The following is a 21,840-nucleotide window of genomic DNA, read 5'->3' on the forward strand; positions in this document are numbered from 1 at the left end:
TATATTGAAAAAAAAAGTAAAAAACCCCAGGTGGAACGAGTTAAACAATGGTCAGTTGGCCTACCATCTTCACTTACCATGTACTTTAAGTTGCCTTTGTTTAGCGAGCTCCATGGTCTAGTGGATAACCTGCTGGACAATCAAGCTGACGACATTGGTTTAAACCCTGTCAAAGCTGGCTCGCACATTCATTCATCTTTCTCATCTATCACCCTCTGCCTATCATTCTCATTATCTTAATAATAAACAAACTTTCCAATTTCTCCCACAATTTCAACCTGTTTCAACCCTTTCTGTCAGTTTTCTACTACTCTATCTTCTGAGCTGTCCATACCATCGCCTATCTGTCTCAACTTCCTCCATGGTATTTCCTGCACCCACCTGGCATCCTCATCCTCTTCCGCTAATAAAGCTGGTCTGACCCACCAACTAACGACCGCCAGTAGTAGGGGTGTATAGTAGGTGGTTACAAGTGCCTCTTAACAATGCCAGAAGTAACTACTGAACCCTCCCCGAAGAGGTCAGACTAAGCCCACAGCTAAAAGCTGATGGGGAATGGCAGGTGTGTGGCACAAGAGACGGCACCTATCGCAGTTGGAGAGACAAAGACTGGGATGTGGAGGTGGACAGTGAAAGAAGTTGAAAGATGGGAGTTGCCAGATTGGTAAGAAATGAGACAATTCAAAGGAGAAAGAAATGGGGGCAGTGGGATAAAAAAAAGAAGAAAAAAAGTTGCCTTTGTTTGTGCTGGTGTGTCATTTAACATTCATTCATTGTTAATTTTTTGCTTTTAGGTATCTCTTTTAAAAAACTGTCAGTCCTAGATAAATAAAACTTGGTTTATGGCTGCACCCATAAATGTTCATCTCAATGCATGTTAAAAAATGTAAAATGTATTAAATATTTAAAAAAGAAAATGTCCAACTAGATGTGAAGACTTTTGTTAGACAGGGTACTCACAGAATTTTCAAATTAAAATTCCATGTATTTTGTAAAAGATTCCCCCCCCCCCCCCGTCTGATATCCCAGATTTTTTATTGTATACAAGGGCCTCCTGCCACCCCAAATAGCCACACCTTCACCACCAAACACCATAATGAACATACTGTTACAATATATATATATATACGTGTTTACATTTCAACTCATTAATTTGGATTTATTTTTCCAGTGTTCTAGTTATTGGTAATATTATTGTCTAGCCATAAAAACTACACATGTGGTCCTTGGGGGGGGGGGGGGGGGGGGGAATATTGGGCATTATGTTGTATTATAACTACATGTAAAAGCTACATGCTGAATATAAAGATTATGGTTTACAAATATAACAATACTTGTATATAGATTATGATTGATATAACCTTCTACTCTTGACTTCTAGTGTTTTGGGTGCTACATGTAGATCATATAAACATGACATTTTCCTTGGTGGTACAATTTGATAAAGTGACCAGATGATTTCTCAATAAAAATAAATTGGTTTTGAAACACACATTAGAAATTATCAGTAGCCATCATTCAATACCCTCATGAAAAAGACAAAAGGAATCCAAAACACCAACATCTTAGGTTTATTACATTTTCACATTATTTTGTATAGGTATCCATGTATATACAGTATAGGACTCAACAAAATTCCCTGATATTTTTCCAGATTCTATTACACCCAAATAAAATTCCCTGGATTTTCCATGAATCGGACTGAAATCCCTGTATTTTCCCTGTAGGGTACCCTGATGGAACAAACTTCGATTGTTACTTTATATTAAATACCTGAAAATCAGATTTTTGTTCTTTAGTCCACTCTGTGGTAATCCTCATAAAGCTGGACCCATTTGTCATTCTTATTTTATTTTATTTTGTTTATTAAATAACTGAAGGTCAGATTGTGTTTAATCCACTCTCTCTGTGGTAATCATTGTAAAACATTTTATTTTGTTTATTAAATAACTGAAGGTCAGATTGTGTTTAATCCACTCTCTCTGTGGTAATCATTGTAAAACATTTTTATTATTTTGTTTATTATTAAATAACTAAAGGCCAATTTATTTTCAATCCACTCTGTGCGAATATAAAGCGTGACACATTCATTATTGTTATATATTATTATTATTAATAAATAACTAAAGGGAAGATTGTGTTTAATCCACTCTGTGGTAATACCATGAATCTTGACAAGTTTGTCCTTGTTATTTTTTGTTTATTAAAAACTGAAGGTCAGATTGTGTTTAATCATAAATCTTGACAAGTTTGTCCTTGTTATTTTTTGTTTATTAAAAACTGAAGGTCAGATTGTGTTTAATCCACTCTGTAGTAATCATCATAAATCTCGACAAGTTTGTCCTTGTTATTTTATTAAAAACTGAAGATCAGGTTGTTTAATCCACTCTATGCTAATCATCATAAATCTTGACAAGTTTGGCCTTGTTATTTTTTGTTTATTAAAAACTGAAGATCAGGTTGTGTTTAATCCACTCTATGGTAATCATCATAAAGCTTGACAAGTTTGTCCTTGTTATTTATTTTATTATTAAATAACTGAAAGTCAGATAGTGTGTAATCCACTCTGTTTGTGGTAATCATTGTAAAACTTGATAAGCTTGTCATTGATTCGAGGCTGCACGGTTCCAAGAGCTCTGTCGAAGTGTCGTGGTTCCACCGTCTCGTTACCGATGTCCTCCTGTAGAGCACACAGAGCTGCTTCATGACACACCGCCGTCACCTGGAACACAAGCACTGTCATATTAACCCAACCCAAAATCACTTCATGACACACCGCTGTCACTTGGAACACAAGTACCCGTCATATTAACACAACCCCAAAATTCACTTCATGACACTGCCGTCACTTGGAACACAAGTGCCCGTCATATTAACACAACCCAAAAATAACTTCATGACACACTGCCGTCACTTGGAACACAAGTACCCGTCATATTAACACAACCCCAAAATCACTTCATGGCACACTGCCGTCACTTGGAACACATGTACCCATCATATTAACACAACCCAAAAATAACTTAATGACACACTGCCGTCACTTGGAACACAAGTACCAGTCATATTAACACAACCCCAAAATCACTTCATGACACACCGCCGTCACTTGGAACACAAGTACCTGTCATATTAATACAACCCACCGGCCTCGGTGGCGTCGTGGCAGGCCATCAGTCTACAGGCTGGTAGGTACTGGGTTCGGATCCCAGTCGAGGCATGGGATTTTTAATCCAGATACCGACTCCAAACCTTGAGTGAGTGCTCCGCAAGGCTCAATGGGTAGGTGTAAACCACTTACACCGACCAGTGATCCATAACTGGTTCAACAAAGGCCATGGTTTGTGCTATCCTGCCTGTGGGAAGCGCAAATAAAAGATCCCTTGCTGCTAATCGGAAGAGTAGCCCATGTAGTGGCAACAGAGGGTTTCCTCATAGAATCTGTGTGGTCCTTAACCATATGTCTGATGCCATATAACCGTAAAATAAAATGTGTCAAGTGCGTCATTAAATAAAACATTTCTTTCTAACCCAAAAATCACTTCACGACACACCGCCATCACCTGGAACACAAGTGCCCGTCATATTAACATAACCCAAAAATCACTTCACGACACACCGCCGTCACCTGGAACACAAGTGCCCGTCATATTAACATAACCCAAAAATCACTTCACGACACACCGCCGTCACCTGGAACACAAGTGCCCGTCATATTAACACAACCCAAAAATCACTTCACGACACACCGCCGTCACCTGGAACACAAGTGCCCGTCATATTAACACAACCCAAAAATCACTTCACGACACACCGCCGTCACCTGGAACACAAGTGCCCGTCATATTAACACAACCCAAAAATCACTTCACGACACACATAACCCAAAAATCACTTCATGACACACCGCCGTCACCTGGAACACAAGTACCCGTCATATTAACACAACCCAAAAATCACTATCAATCTGCAATACTTCCTTCACACTGAGAACATCAAAAAACAATAATAACAAGTATGCTGAGAGGACATGTCCCCTACCAAGCTAAAACATTTTTTGAATCTCCTAACTTCATGGGCCATAACTCTGTGAAAAAATGGGTAATTCGCCATGAAAGTCAATCTATACAAAAAACAAATTAACCTCAATATCTTGCGGCATTGTGAAGCAGAGTCAGGAAAACAGATTTTCGTATCTCCTAAGTTCAAGGGCCATAACTGTAGCAAAATGTAGTAAATCACCATGAAAGTCAAACTTTATCTGTATCAGAACATGATAAAGCTATATACAAAATTTCAGCTCAGTATCTTGAGGCATTGTGAAACAAATGTCTAGAAAACTATATGTGACAGACAGACAGAGACATGAGGATGGAGATGAAAGCTATAGTCCCCTACGGTTGGTCCAGTAGGGAACTAATAGTCAAGGGAGAGAATGCAACAATGTTTTTAAAAAAATTGGCACAGGTAGAGATGCTGTCACATACACCCGTTAACCAGAAACTTGTGCAGACATTCTGATTGAAAGAAAAGTTATTTATTTACCTCGGCACCCGAATATCTTTCTGTGTTTGTTGCAAGCAGTTGTAAATTAACACTTGGTCCAATGGGCATCTTCTTGAACAGTAGCTGGAATATTTCCTGCCTGGTCTCAAAATCAGGCAGGGGTACATACACAATCCGGTCTATTCTGCCTGGTCGCATCAACGCCTACAGACAAATATTAAAATATAGAGCAAATATTCATTTTATTCAAAAATACTAATTTTCAAACATAAAAACTTGCTGTATTGTAGAGTTGTGCACTGTACCATATGTATCGTAAGCAATACTGATCTTTTTATGGTCTGCACTTTAATAATATTTCTTCTTTCTGCCTACCTGGTCTATCATGTCTGGTCTGTTGGTGGCGGCGACGATGGTGACGTCAGACAGTTGCTCAACACCGTCCATCTCGGTGAGAAGCTGAGCCAGGACGCGGTCAGCAACATTACTACCACCGGACGAACTGACCGACAGAAACAAAACAAATCAATATTAAATACAAATGAGGAACAGCATAACAGGGTTCATATTTATTGTACGATTTCCCTTGTATGTCATAACATATTGGTATGTCCTCTTAGCTTTGTTGTTTAATAATTGGCTGTAATAAAAGTAGACCCCTTTTCTGATTGGCTAATATAACATTCCAGAGTCTTCACTGAGGCTAACCACAATGAAGTCATTTGTGTTTAATGTCATTTCCATTCAAAATAATTACCGAGTCACATTTGAATATTGAGTAATGGCAGACTGAAATTATAGTTAAGTATAAAGCTTACTAAAAAGGCATTGTATTAAGCTTGAGATTATATTATAAAGAGGTTATTAATAAGACATCACTTTAGAACGGGTTGACTTGTGATCTGGTTTTCAAGATGTCTACAAGAAATACAAATTACTCTGTTGGCAAAGAAAGTGTGGTAGTTTGTAAACATTAACTGGACTGTATATTTACTAATTTAGCAAAATAATTCTATGGTAACAAACAGAATATTACATCCGTGTCCATGATGGACAATGTTTATAACACTTGTACATAAATTATCATATTTCCCTCGCTGAGGGAAATATGATAATTTAGCCAATCATGTTGTAAACATCGTCTGTCATGGACACTCGGATAATATCCTCTATTTATAGAAGATTACAGTTGTCAGCTGATTTATCTCTTAACTCGAAGAGACCGGCCTCGGTGGCGTCGTGGCAGGCCATCGGTCTACAGGCTGGTAGGTACTGGGTTCGGATCCCAGTCGAGGCATGGGATTTTTAATTCAGATACAGACTCCAAACCCCGAGTGAGTGCTCCGCAAGGCTCAATGGGTAGGTGTAAACCACTTGCACCGACCAGTGATCCATAACTGGTTCAACAAAGGCCATGGTTTGTGCTATCCTGCCTGTGGGAAGTGCAAATAAAAGATCCCTTGCTGCCTGTCGTAAAAGAGTAGCCTATGTGGCGACAGCGGGTTTCCTCTCAAAATCTGTGTGGTCCTTAACCATATGTCTGATGCCATATAACCGTAAATAAAATGTGTTGAGTGCGTCATTAAATAAAACACTTCTTTCTTTCTTTCTTAACTCAAGAATTTGTCAAACATTTCAAAAAGTAATGTCATTTTCAACATTGGCTACTGGTGTTAACTGCAATATAGTGAGGAAACCTACTGCACCCAAATACACTACTACCAATTAGCAGTGAGGGATCTCTCATATGCACTTTCCCAAACAGAACACATACATGGTCTTTGATATACTAGGGCTCGTGCTTATAAAACTTTAGTCGGACTCTAATCTTAATGATGTCACATGCATGCAGTTTGTTTGGTGTTGTCATGACATTAAAGTCTCAAAATGTTAAAGTCTAGAATCTGAGACCAGTCATGGGGCACTAGATGGGGAAATGGTTGACCAAGAGCAATTCATCCTACAAGCCATTGCACTTTGGGCATGTTTTAGTGCTAATGCTGCATTCATTAGAAGTCGTGATTATCATATTTTCCAATTCACAAGTTATAAAAAGCGTTCGTTTGGCAAAATTTAACCCGTGAACACAACATTAAGAAGAAATAGCAGAACAAAAATTATTCATGCAACTATGAGTTGGGGTGTGTGAGATTTTACTGACAGTGCTGATTGTCTATAAATTGCCTGAACGCTCTCCACTTGGTGAAGTAGTGTTAAAAATTTGGACCTTGTGAATTAACAATATTTATTGAGTGCCAAAACAAACGCAGCGTGAGCTACATGTCAGCCTTGTTGTTGAGGTGCACATACCTCCCCCGTTCAACAGCCAGAGCATCGATCTCGTCAAAGAAGATGATGGCGGGAGCAGCGGCCCTGGCCTTCTTGAATACTTCTCGAACAGCTTTCTCAGACTCACCAACCCACTTGCTGAACAACTCGGGACCCTTGTAAAAACACAAGTTATATATCAGAAATAATATATTATTATATACAGTTAAGCCTCTCAGTGTTGCCAAAACAAAATGGGTACTGACAGTGTTTTATTTAGCAGGGAATATTTTATTTTCAAAATCTTGATTGGCGATATTTCTACTGTTATAAATTGATTAACAACTACTGTTTATTGTTACAAAATTGTGTAGCGATCACCAGTACTTGTGTAGCGAATCGCGATGTGATATGAAACAAAATGTTCCCAGTCTAGTAATAAACAGAAGGGTGCTGTGTCATGCCTGCCTTTTTTTGCCGTATTGCCCTAAATTGTGATGCACAACCCCTTCTGGTTGATGTCCTGCACACTTTTCATTTTTATGATTCAATTTAATCATCAAAAAGTCTATATAGGAGTTGTCACAATTTTACCAAGTTACTGGATATCATCTCTTTCCAAGTTTCCACATTTCCCAGTGTTCACATTTGAAAATGATTAAAACTGACAGCAGGAACAAACTGAATGTAAGAACTGTGAGCAGCTTATTGCAAATAAAACTAATTTGATATTTGTGGATGTTGAAACATTATTGGACAAAATTACTAAAAAAAGAAACGAAAATGTACCAAGCTTTGAATGAAAAGCATGTACATACATGTAAACACCTCGTTATGTTAATTGTACACTGTTTGATATTTAATAATGTTATAGTTGTTCAATCAATTAAATTGCAACAAGGATGTTCCCTCAAAAATAGAAATGCCCGACTGATAAGTGAGTACAATGCTGTACTAAAATCCTTGCTTGTGGAATTGAGTAATTTGGCATGTCATTCTGATTACTAATGCAACAGGTTTCTTATGTCAGTTCACAGACAATGAGCTGATCTGTCTGTCTGCTAACAAATTCCATGGGTGAAGATATAACTGAGTTACCATGACTCTCACAAAACTAAAAACATTATTTTCAGTTACCCAGTTTCTGTCATTGGCATTTTGTTACGTTTAACTTGAGACATTAAATAAATGCAGTGATTTAACAGACTGATTAAAAAAAAATGCACCCATCATTTGAGAATCCTGTGTTAATGTATCAATATTCCTTCAAACCGCAAGTAAGCCAGTTCAATTTATACTGATTTCATTTAATTGTAAACTGGAGAAAACTGACAGAGAAGAGAAAAAGTAGAAAGTTATAGTCACATCACCGGAACTACAGGGTGTATACTACTAAATCAAATCCCATATACGACAATAGTAACATATGTGGCTAAAACTCCTACCTGCAACGTATCAATCGACATAAACGCCACGGATATAAATACTACCACCCCTCACCCTTAAAGTGAAACACAAAAAAGTGGGTGTCAAGCTGCTCATTTCTGAGATAACGGGTAGCGTCTACGACTACCCTAGTTCCGCAAAAAATTTGAGTACTTTTTTTAACAGGTACCCCATACATGTTCCAAGCACAAGGCTACTTGACACAGTGGTACTAGATGAAATAAAATTGCATACATTTTTAGCCCAGATGAAACTAATTTTTTTTTACAACCAACACACTCACATTTATAACCAATCACAGGACTTGTGGTGTTCACTTCTCTATCAAAAGTTCGGTGCACCTCGAACTTTGACCCAGCCGTAAGTTATTTGGTTTAGTACTACCTATAGGGAGCATACAGTAGAAGAATTTTAGGCCATCCTATTGGCTGTTAGGATATTCTGTCCAGACCACTTGCATGGGAGGGAGGTGCACTTGTTGAGGACAGGTAATGTTGAAAAGAAAAAATTCTATCATTACCTTGACAGCTATGAAGTTAAGTCCACTCTCGGTTGCCAGAGCTTTAGCAATCATGGTTTTGGAACAGCCTGGAGGTCCATACATAAGCAGACCTTTAGGGGGTGTGATCCCCATCCTGAGGAATGCTTCAGGGTTCTTCAGGGGCCACTCTATGGCTTGTTTTAACTTCATCTTCAACTCGGACTGCCCTGCTATGTCAGACCACAAAATCTGTACAAAGATATTGTCTTAAAAAACTGCCATACAGACATTTCTGTTTTATTTGGAAAACAAAACCAATTGTGAAGCTTGGAACGAAAAGCAAACAGTTGGTTCTTCAAATTTATTTTAAAATCTTGCAGACATATCTAAAATGGCCAACCATTCTTGAGTTGTATTTTGTTTTACTTAAAAAATATATTCAACTGAATTTCTAGTCATTTTTCACAAAAGATTTACAAATTTTGTTTAATGACACCACTAGGGCACATTGATTTATGGATGTCAAACATTTAGTAATTTGAACATATGGTCTTCGAGAGGAAACCTGCTACAGGTTTCTATTAATAGCAACATGTTTTATATCATGCACCATCCCACAAACAGGATAGCTCATACCACGACCTTTGATATACCAGTCGTGGTGCTCTGGCTTGAACAAAAAATTGCCTAATGGGGATTAATCCTAGGCTGACTGCACCAGATGTGCGCTTTACCAATGCAGACAACTCATTTATGACAATTTGATTAAATGTTTCACCTTTGGTACTTCGAGCTGGACCTCTCTCATGGCGCTGGGCTGAACCACGCTGACTGCATGAGCCATGTGGGTGCGGTCAATTTTCACTGATGATGAACAACTTGACAGTCTCTTAACGGCTTGAAGACCAGCTGAAATCAAGCAGTGCTACTACTTTTTAATTCAGAAAGACCAAGACAAGTTTTTCTGTGGCAACAACTCCTTGCTGTTAGTCAGTAAGAGGCCATTGAACAATTATGTAATGAAAAATTTGGCATTTTTATACCCCCTCTCCCCCAGTAATATTTTGTAACTTACATCACATAAATGTGTAAAGAAAATATCATTGTTATAAAAATATACAAACAATACAAGTTATATAAAATCTGTATTGTTAAGTACACTCTATGATGAACTAACATAGAATATTAGCAAATGTTGACCATCTAAATCTTGACCCAACGCCCCATCATATAATTTTGTTTTTTTTAATGTTTAAATACGTGTTACCACTTGCAGATGAGTACCAGAACATATCAAGTAGGTGTGAGGTTTTGAACCTTTAGGTGCTATAAGAAGGAAATGTTTTATTTAACGATGCACTCAACACATTTTATTTATGGTTATATGGCATCAGACATTTGGTTAAGGACCACACAGATATATAGAGAGGAAACCTGCTGTAATCACTTCATGGGCTATTTTCGATTAGCAGCAAGGGATCTTTTATATGCACCATCCCACAAACAGGATAGTACATACCATGGCCTTTGTTATACCACTTGTGGAGCACCGTCTGGAACGAGAAATAGCCCAATGGGCCACCAACGGGGATCGATCCTAAACCTCAAGCAGGGCTACGTCCCGCCCCTCATTAGGTGCTATAAAGACCACATTTTTAAAATACACACCAAGTGAAACTTCAGGACCCATGCTTATAGAATGTTTCATTTCATGTATACTTATTTCTGTGCTTCTATCCAATTAAGGTTGAAGGTCTAAACTCAAGTCTTTAATAATGTGTTGAGATTTATAGTCATGGCAACTCTTACAAATTGCTTGCATGTGATGACATTACAGATTTTTGAGTCTTGGTGCACGGGCTCATAGAAAGGAAGAAAGTTTGTTTTGTTTAACGAAAGCACTAGATCACAATGACTTATTAATCATCGGCTATTGAATGTCAAACATTTGGTAATTTTGACATATAGTCTTAAAGAGGAAATCCACTACATTTTTCCATTAGTAGCAAGGGATCTTTCATATGCACCACCTTAGACCAAACCTTCACACTACGGAATGAACGTCAACTCAAAAGCAGCAAAATAATTCAGTTCCAAGTTAAGACTGTAATGTGTCACAAGCACCTGGACCCCGCTCCACAAAGTGATCTTAGCACTAAGATCTCCTTAGTAAATAACTACTGTATACTGTAAGACAGATTCATGGAACAGGGCCCACGCTTATAAGACTTTTTGAGTCCAGACTCGATCTCTAATGCAGAACTCAAACTTAAGAATTTGTCTCCCACAGCAATTTAAAGCATGCCCATGGCAACTGAAAAAAAAGAAAGAAGACTTTTGCAGCAAATAAATAAGACTGAAAGGTTATTTTGCTGTATGTAGACATATTTTAAATGTACTAATTTTATATACTGGCAGCCAATGTATATCAGATGTAAACATTTTGCCATTATTGAGGAGCTTTACTGACGGCATTTTTGTGCCATCGGTGATGCTTCTGGCCTATGGCAATTTATATCTCAACAACGGCAATTGCTGTCGGTGCCATCGTTAAGTTCGAGCCCAGCTAATGACGTTGCACACATACAATTTGTATGGCTATGTCATGACATTAGTGTCTAGAGTCTAGAACTAAACATTTTATAAGCACCAGGCCTGGGCTCCGTTCCATGAAGTGATTTTAGCGCTAAGAGCACCGTAACTCCATAAGGTAGCCACGCATATAAGGTGATCTTAAAGCTAAGATCGCTTCGTGGAATGGGGCCCTGGTCCGGTGCTTATAAAACTTTTAGAGTCTCAAGACTGCAATAGGGTTTGAGACTCTAACACCATGGCAATGACATACAAATGTGTGACATCATTATAGATTTGAATCTAATCTCGTATAAGCAGAGTGGTTACCTTCTTTACACAGAGCTGCAAGATCTGCTCCAACAAACCCGTGAGTCGTCTCAGCTATCTCAGTGAGATCTTCATCAGACAAGCAGTGAGGAACATTCACAAACAGCTTCGATAAAATCTGTAAACAGACAAACTCAAATAGTAAAGGCTCATAAAGACTGGATGCAGCCCATGCATGCAGTCCATCTGTTGCATTTGTGGCTTATGTTTTCGGCATATAAACCATATACGATTATTTCACTGCGGCTGGCTGCATATGTTTTCAAATGCATGTATCACATGCATCCTGTCTAGAAGCTCTCATTGACGCCAATGTACTGCAATTTGTTTTTAGCCGCACCGCAGGCATGAGCCACATCCATAAGCCTTAACACAAGTGTACCGTAATGCAAAATGTTAAACCTGCTTGTTGAATGTTGAGAATCTGAAGGAGTAAAACAGAATTCAAAAAGTTAGTTTGGTTTGTTTAATGATATTACTAGAGTACACTTCTTATTTAATTATCAGCTATTGGATTTTAAAAATATGGTAATTCTGACATGTAGTTTTCAGAGGAAACTTTACCGTATTTATTCCATTAGCAACAAAGGATCTTTTATATACACTTTCCCACAAACAGGACAGTAATTAATATACCAGTCATGGGGCACTGGTTGCAATGACACAAGTGTATCATGATGTAAAACAATAGATGTTTGTTGAATGATGAGACTCCAGAGTGAAATGGAATTTATTTCTGACAGTCCCAACCAACGTATCTGTAGATATGCAAAAGATTTTGTCAAATTATGTAGAATGTTTGTTTTCACATGAATGACACAAGACTGAAACTTATGTTTATTGCTACATAATCACAGGTGAGGATCTAGGGGGAGAATGCTGTTTTGACAAACCCTCCCCTGAATTCAAAATACTTAGAAAATCCTGTTAGAGTTATTTCTTTTTAGTGTGGAAGAAATTTATACTTCATTGAAATGGGTATTTTTGCAGAATGACTACCTATATATAAACAACCTCTGGTTTTGAGGCAATTCTCAATTATAGTGGGTCCAGTTTTGAGGTGTTTTCTATACTGTACCTCTTTTCTGTGATCAGCTGTAGGTACCCCAATCTCCACTTCTCTGTCAAACCTGCCTGGTCTTCGAAGAGCCGGGTCCAAAACATCAGGTTTGCTGGTCACACCAAGAACCACACATAGTGTACTTGACTAAAACAAGAGTAAAAATAACACAGAAATATACGAACAATGAATGTTAGAGCCAATGTTCAGGCCCTAATCTAGACTTGAAAAAGTAGGAGAAGTGACTTCTTCCTTCCCAGAAGAAACGGGAGAAGTTTGATAGAAATAGGCCAAGTGAACATTTATCATACATTTTTTATCATACTTTTTTTAACGTTTCGCCATGTTCCGCATTCTATAGGAACAATTCTGAATTATACACTCGGTTCTAATCGTAATATTTTGATCTCAAATACTACTTCTGGTATTAAAATTTAAACAAAACAATTGTATGTTTCATTAAAAATGTGATATTATTAAGTCACTGATACTGTGCCATTATGTTAAAATTAAGGTATTAATTACTATTTTCTGGCATTACTGAAATGAATGTGACCGAAGGTTAACAACGCTCGACTGGTCAAAGCAAATGGTGCAACAAAAAACATCAAAACCAAGCATTCAAAGACGGACTTATTCTCAATGTTTTTGGGTCAAGATATCCCAACAGATAGGTAACTGAATTTTACAATAAATGTTGCTTGCCTGATGCGAGATTGATCTAGGATTGATCCCATTGGGATATTTCCCATCACAACAGGCTGTGTACTATTCGGCCTGTGGGATGGTGCATATAAAAGATCTCTTCTGCTTATTGAAAAGGGTAGCGGTAGCAGGGTTTCTTTCTAATTATCTGTGTGGTCATTAACCATATGTCCAACACCATATAACTGTAAAACAAAATGTCTTTGGTGGTGTTAAGGGGTGGGACATAGCTCAATGGTAAAGCTTGGTGTGCAGTTGGTCTGGGATCGATCCCTGTTGTTGGGCCCATTGGTGCACCACAACTGGTATAACAAAGGTTATGGTATGTGTTATCCTGTCTGTGGGATGGTGCATATAAACGATCCCTTGCTGCTAATCAAAAAGAGTAGCCCATGAAGTGGCAACAGCAGGTTTCCTCTCTCCATATCTGTGTGATCCGTAACCATATGTCCGACGCCATATAACAGTAAATAAAATGTGTTGAGTGCATCCTTAAATAAAACATTTCTTTTTTTTTGGTGGTGTTAAATAAATAATTTCTTCTGTCCTTCCAAATAGTTTGGCTACTCACCTCAGCAGCTCCATCCATTAAGGTCAGAAGCGTGGCCACGACTCGTTTTTCCTGATCACTCTGTGAAGTGTCGCGTCGTGGACAAAGTGCATCCAGTTCATCAATAACAATTATACTGGGGGCTCTGAATAAAACAACAAAACAAAAGAAACAAACATGAAAAAACAACCCAATAAGATGATAGTACAAATAGAAGTGTATATTTAACATTGGACCATGACTAAAATAACTGTATATAACATAATATGGAGTGCATTATATGTATATGTACATATACATATATACAAGATAAAAAATAATACTTATTGATATCTGCTCTTAACATTATCTTCAATCCATTCAGCTTCCTCACAACTTTTTAATTAAAACTGATAAGAATATTTTAAATACATAGAAACTCAAAACAATATTTACCTTTCGTGAGCTGATTTGAAAATATTTCGTAGTTTTGCTTCAGTTTCACCAAAATATCTGGCAAGACAAAACATAAGAAGTCACGTTAGTATAGTCAGATATATACTTAAAGAAAAATAATACTGTAGAATACTTTATTTTCGCGGGATCAAAATTTAGCAATTTAATGAAAATGGGTCAATTCGCAAACATTTATTTTCGCGAATCCTCCAACCCCCATCAATAAAAAAAAAAAGAAGAAGTACAGATGTCAATAATTTTGTTTTAAAAACAGGACTTAGTTTTGCCGGTTGTTATGCTAATCTGTAGAACTAATCCTACATGTACACACGAGTGCTATACAAATAAAACAATAGTTTTCCTGCTTTAACCAATCAAGACTTTATTGTTTACAAGTTAATATGCATTGCTTACAGAAGGTGCTTACCGCGTGCAGTTTTTCTTAATCCTTATAATTGTTATAGCCCAGTCCAGATTTTTTCACTTCCATTTTTAATATACTGTGATAATGCATGTTTACTTCCGTCATTGAACACGTGTAGACTCTGTCCGATGAACTGATCGCTAGCACATGCTTAGGAAAACAGCATAAAGCTTTTTAGTGTTAGTATTGTTTTATTATCATGTATGTACTTGATTTAAAGTTTTAAACAGCTTTTGTGTTTTGTGGTTTGTTCCGTGACAGGAGGGAGCACCGCTTTGTTACTACTAGCCTCGCACATCGGAAACTAATGTGGTATAGTTGAACGAGACTACATATTTATTTATTTTTTGTCGGCCTTTATTTTCGCGTGGAATATATTTTCATGAATTTCATTCACACGCGAAAAACACGAAAATAAATTCCACGCGAAAATAAAGTATTCTACAGTACATAGTTTCAGTACAATTAGCCAAAGAAATTTGTTCACACTAATTAAAAATTAATTATAAAAATTAACTATATACCGGTATATTTTTTAATGGTGACATAATTCATGATCAATAATTTTTAATAAAAAATAGAAAAGAATTTCTAGGTTTAAAAACAAATAAAACACAGCTATTTTATGTAGTCTATTTTACCTACCTGTGTAATCAGCCACATCACACCATATATCATTCATCTACTTACCATTGTTTAACACCCAATAGCTGATGTATTCTTTGTGCTGGGGTGTTGTTAAATTGTTATTCATTCATTTACACTGTGTAATTTTTCGTAGAATAAAAATTTTGAATACTAACTTGCTCCAAAGTTCTGGTCCAGCGACATTTTCTACATGGATGCCAATGTCGTGACCTACAGATCTTGCTAGCTGAGTCTTGCCCGTTCCAGAGGGTCCATAAATGAGAATCCCATGTGGCAATGATAGACCTGTCACAAAACAAAGACGTAATGGAAAAGGTTGAATAACATTTTGGTGGAAAAACTAATTGCGGCCATTTTCATGGATTGCAAAATAATAATTTTTTTAAAGCTTGGCCAAAATTCTGAATGGTAGAAAGTAAGACTGGTACTAGGGTTTCGGACCTTGCTGTGAAACAACAAGGTCTGGAGTTTTCTATAATCACCAACAGCAACTTGCATTTCATTAGTCCTTTTATTGCGAAAAGCTTAAATTATCTGATTTTTGTTATCCAAACAATCTAGGTAATCGCTGAATTATTACGTATGATGTGTATATTACCATGGTTGAGCATCATAAAAAGATCCATCTTGTTACAAACATTCAAACTTAATTTCAAAATGTAAATATCAAGAGTCCCTTATGTACCATATGATCTAAAAAGATCTGGTTTAGTCAGTGGAAGTTCAATCATGTCTCGTATCATCTTTATTTGTAGCGTGAGACCACCAAGCATCTTCAGTCTATTCTGTACAATCTTCTCCTCAAATTTTTTTGATGAATCTAGACTCAGTACGCAGAATGTTGTACTATCACAAACTTTATAAAACTTCCTTTGTTGTGACCGAGTTGACTTTATTTTGTGAACATCTGGAGTTTTGTAGTTGGTCATCTCCTGTCTCTTGCCATCTGGTGTTCTCGAACTTTCTGCAGGGTTATTGCAATTGTTATCTAAACTAGTTGATGATTGGTCCAAATTTGAAACATCTCTGTCTGACTGGTCATCTGGTTCTGATGTGCTAGAAATATCCAAGCTTGCCAGACTATCTGACAGATCTTGCTGGTTGGTGGAATCAGTGCCAAGTTTTATACCAGCTGTTGCAGGTTTCTTCTCACCCAGAGAAACAACTGTAAATATACACTCTTGTCCAAAATATGATATCTTAAAGATGCCTCCTCTGGTAATGTATGTGTTAACTGCAAATAAAGATAATTTCATCTAATCAAATAAGTAAAATCATAAACTATAAGCTGGAGATTTGCTTATCACACAGAAAAAGGAACCACTGTTTTATGACATACACTTTTGTCTATTACTAATCAGGTATCAGACATGGTAAATGTGACATTAAATCTATTGTGCATAACAACACATCCATGTGGTATATTTTTTTCACGAGTTTTACAGCACTTTCCAGGGGCAGATGTAGGTGGATTTTTTAAGGAGTGTGAACAATATTTTAAAAAAAAGCATCTTCAGTATTCAGGGAGGTTTGAAACATTTAACAAGAGTCCTGGTGAGGTACATGATATGCCCATCAGGAGTTTAATATGCTATGGGTATGATTCAATTCTAATTATGTGAAATATTTGCAATGGGATGGATGTACGGTTTGTTTTGGACCAACCACCATCCCAAGTTGTACCTACATGTGGTTTGATGGTCCTGTATGCATCTGTATGCAAGATATGGTCTGGACAAAGATTTACTGTTATGTGCAGTAGACCGTAAAAAGTAGGTCACAGTGACCTTGTATTAGTACACGACACACCACCATCTCAAGTTGTTCCTACATGTGAAATTTTATGATCCTGTATGCAAGATATAGTCCAGACAAGAAAAAGTTAACAGACTGCCATACCATAATAAGACCAACAGATGGGCATATAAAAAGGACACATACATGTATGGTATCCAGATGTACACTAACATATTATTTATATGACAATCTTCCAAAGAAATATTGAGCTGACACAAAAAATTACTTGTTTCCCCACTACAGACCAATACATGCATTGCTAAACACTGGATATTTTGGGGCACTTTGAATTTAAAGGGTGGGGGGGGGGGGGGGGGGGAGTTGCACCCTCCTCTTGGGTCTGCACCCGCTTCCCCACAGACAGAACGGTGTGTACAAATTTTAGCCTTTGATACTACTTGTATGACATCGGTAAAAATTAAGTGATCTAATCTAAGGGAATGAGGGACTAACATTTCTTACCACACTACTTTTTACAGATGATAATCCAAAATGGCTATAAACATTACATAGCTATAAATTAAGTATATTTTATTCATACCTGTTTTAAGTTTAATGTAATTTGTAAAATCTTGATTGGAATAAAACTCTTTCCATTCACAATGCTCACTGGAAAAAAATAATTATACAATGTACTTAAATATATCTTTTAAAGTTGCAATCTCACATGTATTTTAATTATTTAAGTATTTACAATACAGCATGTGATATTTCATTCTTTGATATAGTGGCTTCAATCTCTAAACTTGGTCAAATAAAAACAAATTGTTAGCCATTATAAAGCAGTAACAGCATCCTGCTCTTTAGTAGTACAAAAAAGTTAATTGTTTAAATTGTAACATCTGTACATGTGATGCAGGACTCATACACTGGTTAGTTTCTTTTACGAACAACATAGGTTTTCATCATTTCAATGCCATAAGTACCACTGATGACAGTGATACTGCTGTGAGTTAATTCTTAAAGGGACATACCCTAGTTTTTAAACACTAACGCATATTTTTTACTATTATAACCGTTTTTGATAACTTAAATCATACTTTACTTAGATTGTATTTTTTAGATTATCAATTTCTGTACATTCGAAGTGTTTTTGGAAATCCTGGTATTTTTAATATCACAAAATGCATTTCTCATATTTTTAAAAACGCATGTGTGTCTGAAAAGTAACAGTTATGGAGTTGAGTTTTAGTCTATTTTGAGAGGGTATTGTTTCAGGTTTGTAGATTAACTATACTTAGTGTTAATTTTCACGGGTTGAAACTAGGGTATGTCCCTTTAAAGAAAATAATGGTTGACACCTCATTGGCTAGTGTCTTATGTAAAAAATTATCACAAAAACTAACACTTGGTCTCACAAAAACTAACACTTGGTCTCACAAAAACTAACACTTGGTCTATCTACTGCTTGAAACGAAGCCTGCCATATCAGTTAAAGTTTGTTTTGTTTAATGACACCACTAGAGCACACTGATTTATTAATCATTGGCTATTGTATATCAACCAGTCTTAGAAGGATCTTTTATATTCACCATCCCACAGACTGGATAGTACATACCACGGCTTTTGATATACCAGATGTGGTGCACTGGCTGGAATGAGAAATAGCCCAATATACACATACAGTACGAGGATCAATCGTAAACCAACCAAGCATCAGGTGAGCACCTTACCCGCCACCTGCCATGTCAGAAGCTACTTCTTCTGATCAACAGTTCCGGCTATTCGGTAAGCTTTCTTACCCGCCACCTGCCATGTCAGAAGCTACTTCTTCTCATCAACAGTTCGGGCTATTCGGTAAACTTTCTTACCCACCACCTGCCATGTCAGAAGCTACTTCTTCTGATCAACAGTTCGGGGCTATTCGGTAAACTTTCTTACCCGCCACCTGCCATGTCAGAAGCTACTTCTTCTCATCAACAGTTTGGGCTATTCGGTAAACTTTCTTACCCGCCACCTGCCATGTCAGAAGCTACTTCTTCTGATCAACAGTTCGGGCTATTCGGTAAACTTTCTTACCCACCACCTGCCATGTCAGAAGCTACTTCTTCTGATCAACAGTTCGGGCTATTCGGTAAACTTTCTTACCCCCCACCTGCCATGTCAGAAGCTACTTCTTCTGATCAACAGTTCGGGCTATTCGATAAACTTTCTCACAGCTAGCACTAACTTTAATACAAATTGTGCTTTGAAACAAACTTTTTATTAACTACTCACCAACATTCTAAAATAACTTCTGCAGCAAAAATATCTTCATCATGCAAGGACTCAACAGTTACTATATCACCTTTAGAACAGCCAATTAAAATCATGAGATCAGTGTCAATCAACACAGCTGTGGGTGGACCAGAATTATATGGCCACGCCCATCTAACCACCTTGTTTTCTACAACACAAGGTTTACCAACCGACAATCCACAAAACAGCATCATGCTTGGGTTTAAAACAACTATTTTGTCTTTGCAATATTTTGGAACATTCAGGTCTGAAAAAGAAAAAAAGAAAAAAAAAGATCTACAAAATGGTTAACACTTTAGTGACTTTAATATTAAAAATACATGAATACATAGATTTTGAACAAATGAAACTTGTCAGTGAATTTTGAAGAGCTAGATGGATGGTTATGATCGCTCTCTGCCTTCAGAGATAACTGTATAGCGAAAACCTGTCATGGTTACCGACTATTGGGTAAGCAAAGATTCCCACTCAAATACAATAATAACCCCATGTTTGACATTAAATATCATTACACTAATCATTTTTTAGTTTGCTGATAACAAATATTTGACATATTAATCACCAATATCCTCAGGACCTACATATTTAACTGGAATATTATTAAAAGGAGATACTTTCGAGTTTCTTCCTGTACATAGTATAAGTATTATTGGTTAATATGTGAATATTTCTTATCAGTGAACTCGAAAATTATCGATGTAATGGTATTTAACGTCAAACATTATATAGGGTTATTGTTGTATTAGAGTGGGAATCTTTACCTACCCAACTATTTCTTATTTTCGCTATACAGTTATCTCTGATGGCAGAGAGCAATCATAACCATCCAAATATCCGTCTAGCTCTCGAATGGCACAGTACTCAAGCTATACATATCCCCTACCTATGTTAAAGGGCTACAACTCTGGCAAAAGAAAAAGAAGAAAAAAGAGAGGGTAAACAGGGTTTCTAGAATTTTATAAAAATCCACTAGCCATGGGATCAGTGATTTTAAAAATGTACTAGCCATGATTAAAAGTGTACTAGCCCTACTTTAAATAAATACAATTTTACTAATAGTAATAATCAGATATGTCACCTAAAGAGGAAGATTGAGCTTAAAAATCCTTAAATTGGGGTGGAAAGAGAAGGCAAGATATTCATATTTGCAAAATATGTAAATGCAGCATTTGACAAGGGTTTTTTTCCACTAGCCGTCGGGCTAGTTATAGTAATTATTTATTAGCCCAACACTAAATATCACTAGCCATGAGTCCGATGGGAGTTGGGCTACCATAATCTAGAAGCCCTGGTAATCACCATGAAAGTCAAACCTGATCAGTAAATCTACATGGTAAAGCTTAACAAAATATCTGAATCATTGCTTAAAGTCAGAAAAAAATGTGGGATAAATGGTCCAGTAGATGGATAGACGAATGGAAAATAAATCCCACCCCACCCCACACTTTATGGTACTTGTTTCAATGAACTTTTATTTTGTTTAGCTAAAAATAAACGATTTCTAGACGTTTTGTACAGAAACCCGTTCATACCATACCGTTTCATAACCACTAGCATACCAGTCCGTAACCAATTAAATAATGTCATACATTACACCTAACATTAATATATATTTTTAAATACACAATTATAATGTTATATTACAAACATATTGCAACATTTAGCAACAAATTTGTTGTAATAATCACTCAATACAAATGTGGGTACGAACTGGTATGCCGATGTTCCTCTGGTTACGAACTGGTATGCCTTTGGGTACGAACTGGTATGCTTTTGGGTACGAAACGGTATGGTTACGAAACGACCCGATACCAAATAAACAAATAAACAATCGGTCTTGACCAGTTATCATACTATGGATATGGTATTGTGGATCATTTCTAAATTTACCTATGTTAATCAATGGACTAGCAACACCATAAATAACAGAATCGCGGATGAAGCCATGAACTGCTCTTTGAAGTGAGAAATGTAAGCTTGCAGAACACTGATCACGGTGACTTGTTACATCACGATCATTAATAATACACGTGCAAACCATGCATTCCTTCCACTCAGACTTCTTAGCTCTTTTTTTTGACATTACACTTGGAAGTTGTATACACGTTTACTCAATTACTTTGTCGGCTTTTAAAATAAAATCATACTGAAAGTTACGGTACAAAAATGAGCCGATGTATTTAATGACATAGATATCAGAGCGGTACAATAAAAGATAAAGGCATTAATTATAGCATGTCAAAAAAACACGTGGTTTTGTTTTGGTTTTAACAAGACGTATAATCTCGCGAGACTGCATTTAGACAGAATAGTTTTTAACACTTTAATGGTTGTTTTATTAAATAAATGTACAAATATATACAAGTCAATGCAAACCGAGT

General features: G+C 36.8%; 1 protein-coding gene and 1 long non-coding RNA gene across 4 annotated transcripts; one reads left to right on the plus strand and one right to left on the minus strand.

The window, feature by feature from the left end:
- The first annotated feature begins 526 nt into the window (after positions 1–526).
- Positions 527–2,245, plus strand: LOC121375309. The gene is made up of 2 exons (XR_005958300.1): positions 527–1,880; positions 1,957–2,245. It is a non-coding gene; the product is annotated as an uncharacterized LOC121375309 (long non-coding RNA).
- On the minus strand, positions 1,928–21,712 carry LOC121375308 (ATPase family protein 2 homolog). 3 transcript variants are annotated; one of them, XM_041502696.1, is made up of 15 exons: positions 21,350–21,712; positions 19,439–19,706; positions 17,763–17,830; positions 16,110–16,658; positions 15,580–15,709; positions 14,353–14,409; positions 13,939–14,062; positions 12,681–12,809; positions 11,603–11,720; positions 9,480–9,610; positions 8,741–8,950; positions 6,817–6,950; positions 4,882–5,008; positions 4,546–4,710; positions 1,928–2,722 (listed from the first exon to the last, which is right to left on the minus strand). In XM_041502696.1, exons 1-15 carry the CDS (start codon positions 21,540–21,542, stop codon positions 2,546–2,548), a joined length of 2,580 nt encoding a protein of 859 aa, XP_041358630.1. In that variant the 5' UTR covers positions 21,543–21,712; the 3' UTR covers positions 1,928–2,545. The 3 variants fall into 3 exon arrangements, with proteins under 3 accessions (XP_041358630.1, XP_041358632.1, XP_041358631.1); XM_041502697.1 differs by lacking the exon at positions 1,928–2,722 and adding an exon at positions 3,854–3,916; XM_041502698.1 differs by lacking the exons at positions 16,110–16,658; positions 17,763–17,830; positions 19,439–19,706.
- Between the last annotated feature and the right edge of the window lie 128 nt (positions 21,713–21,840).

This window comes from Gigantopelta aegis, chromosome 6 (assembly GCF_016097555.1).
Source record: "Gigantopelta aegis isolate Gae_Host chromosome 6, Gae_host_genome, whole genome shotgun sequence".
NCBI lineage: Eukaryota > Metazoa > Mollusca > Gastropoda > Neomphalida > Peltospiridae > Gigantopelta > Gigantopelta aegis.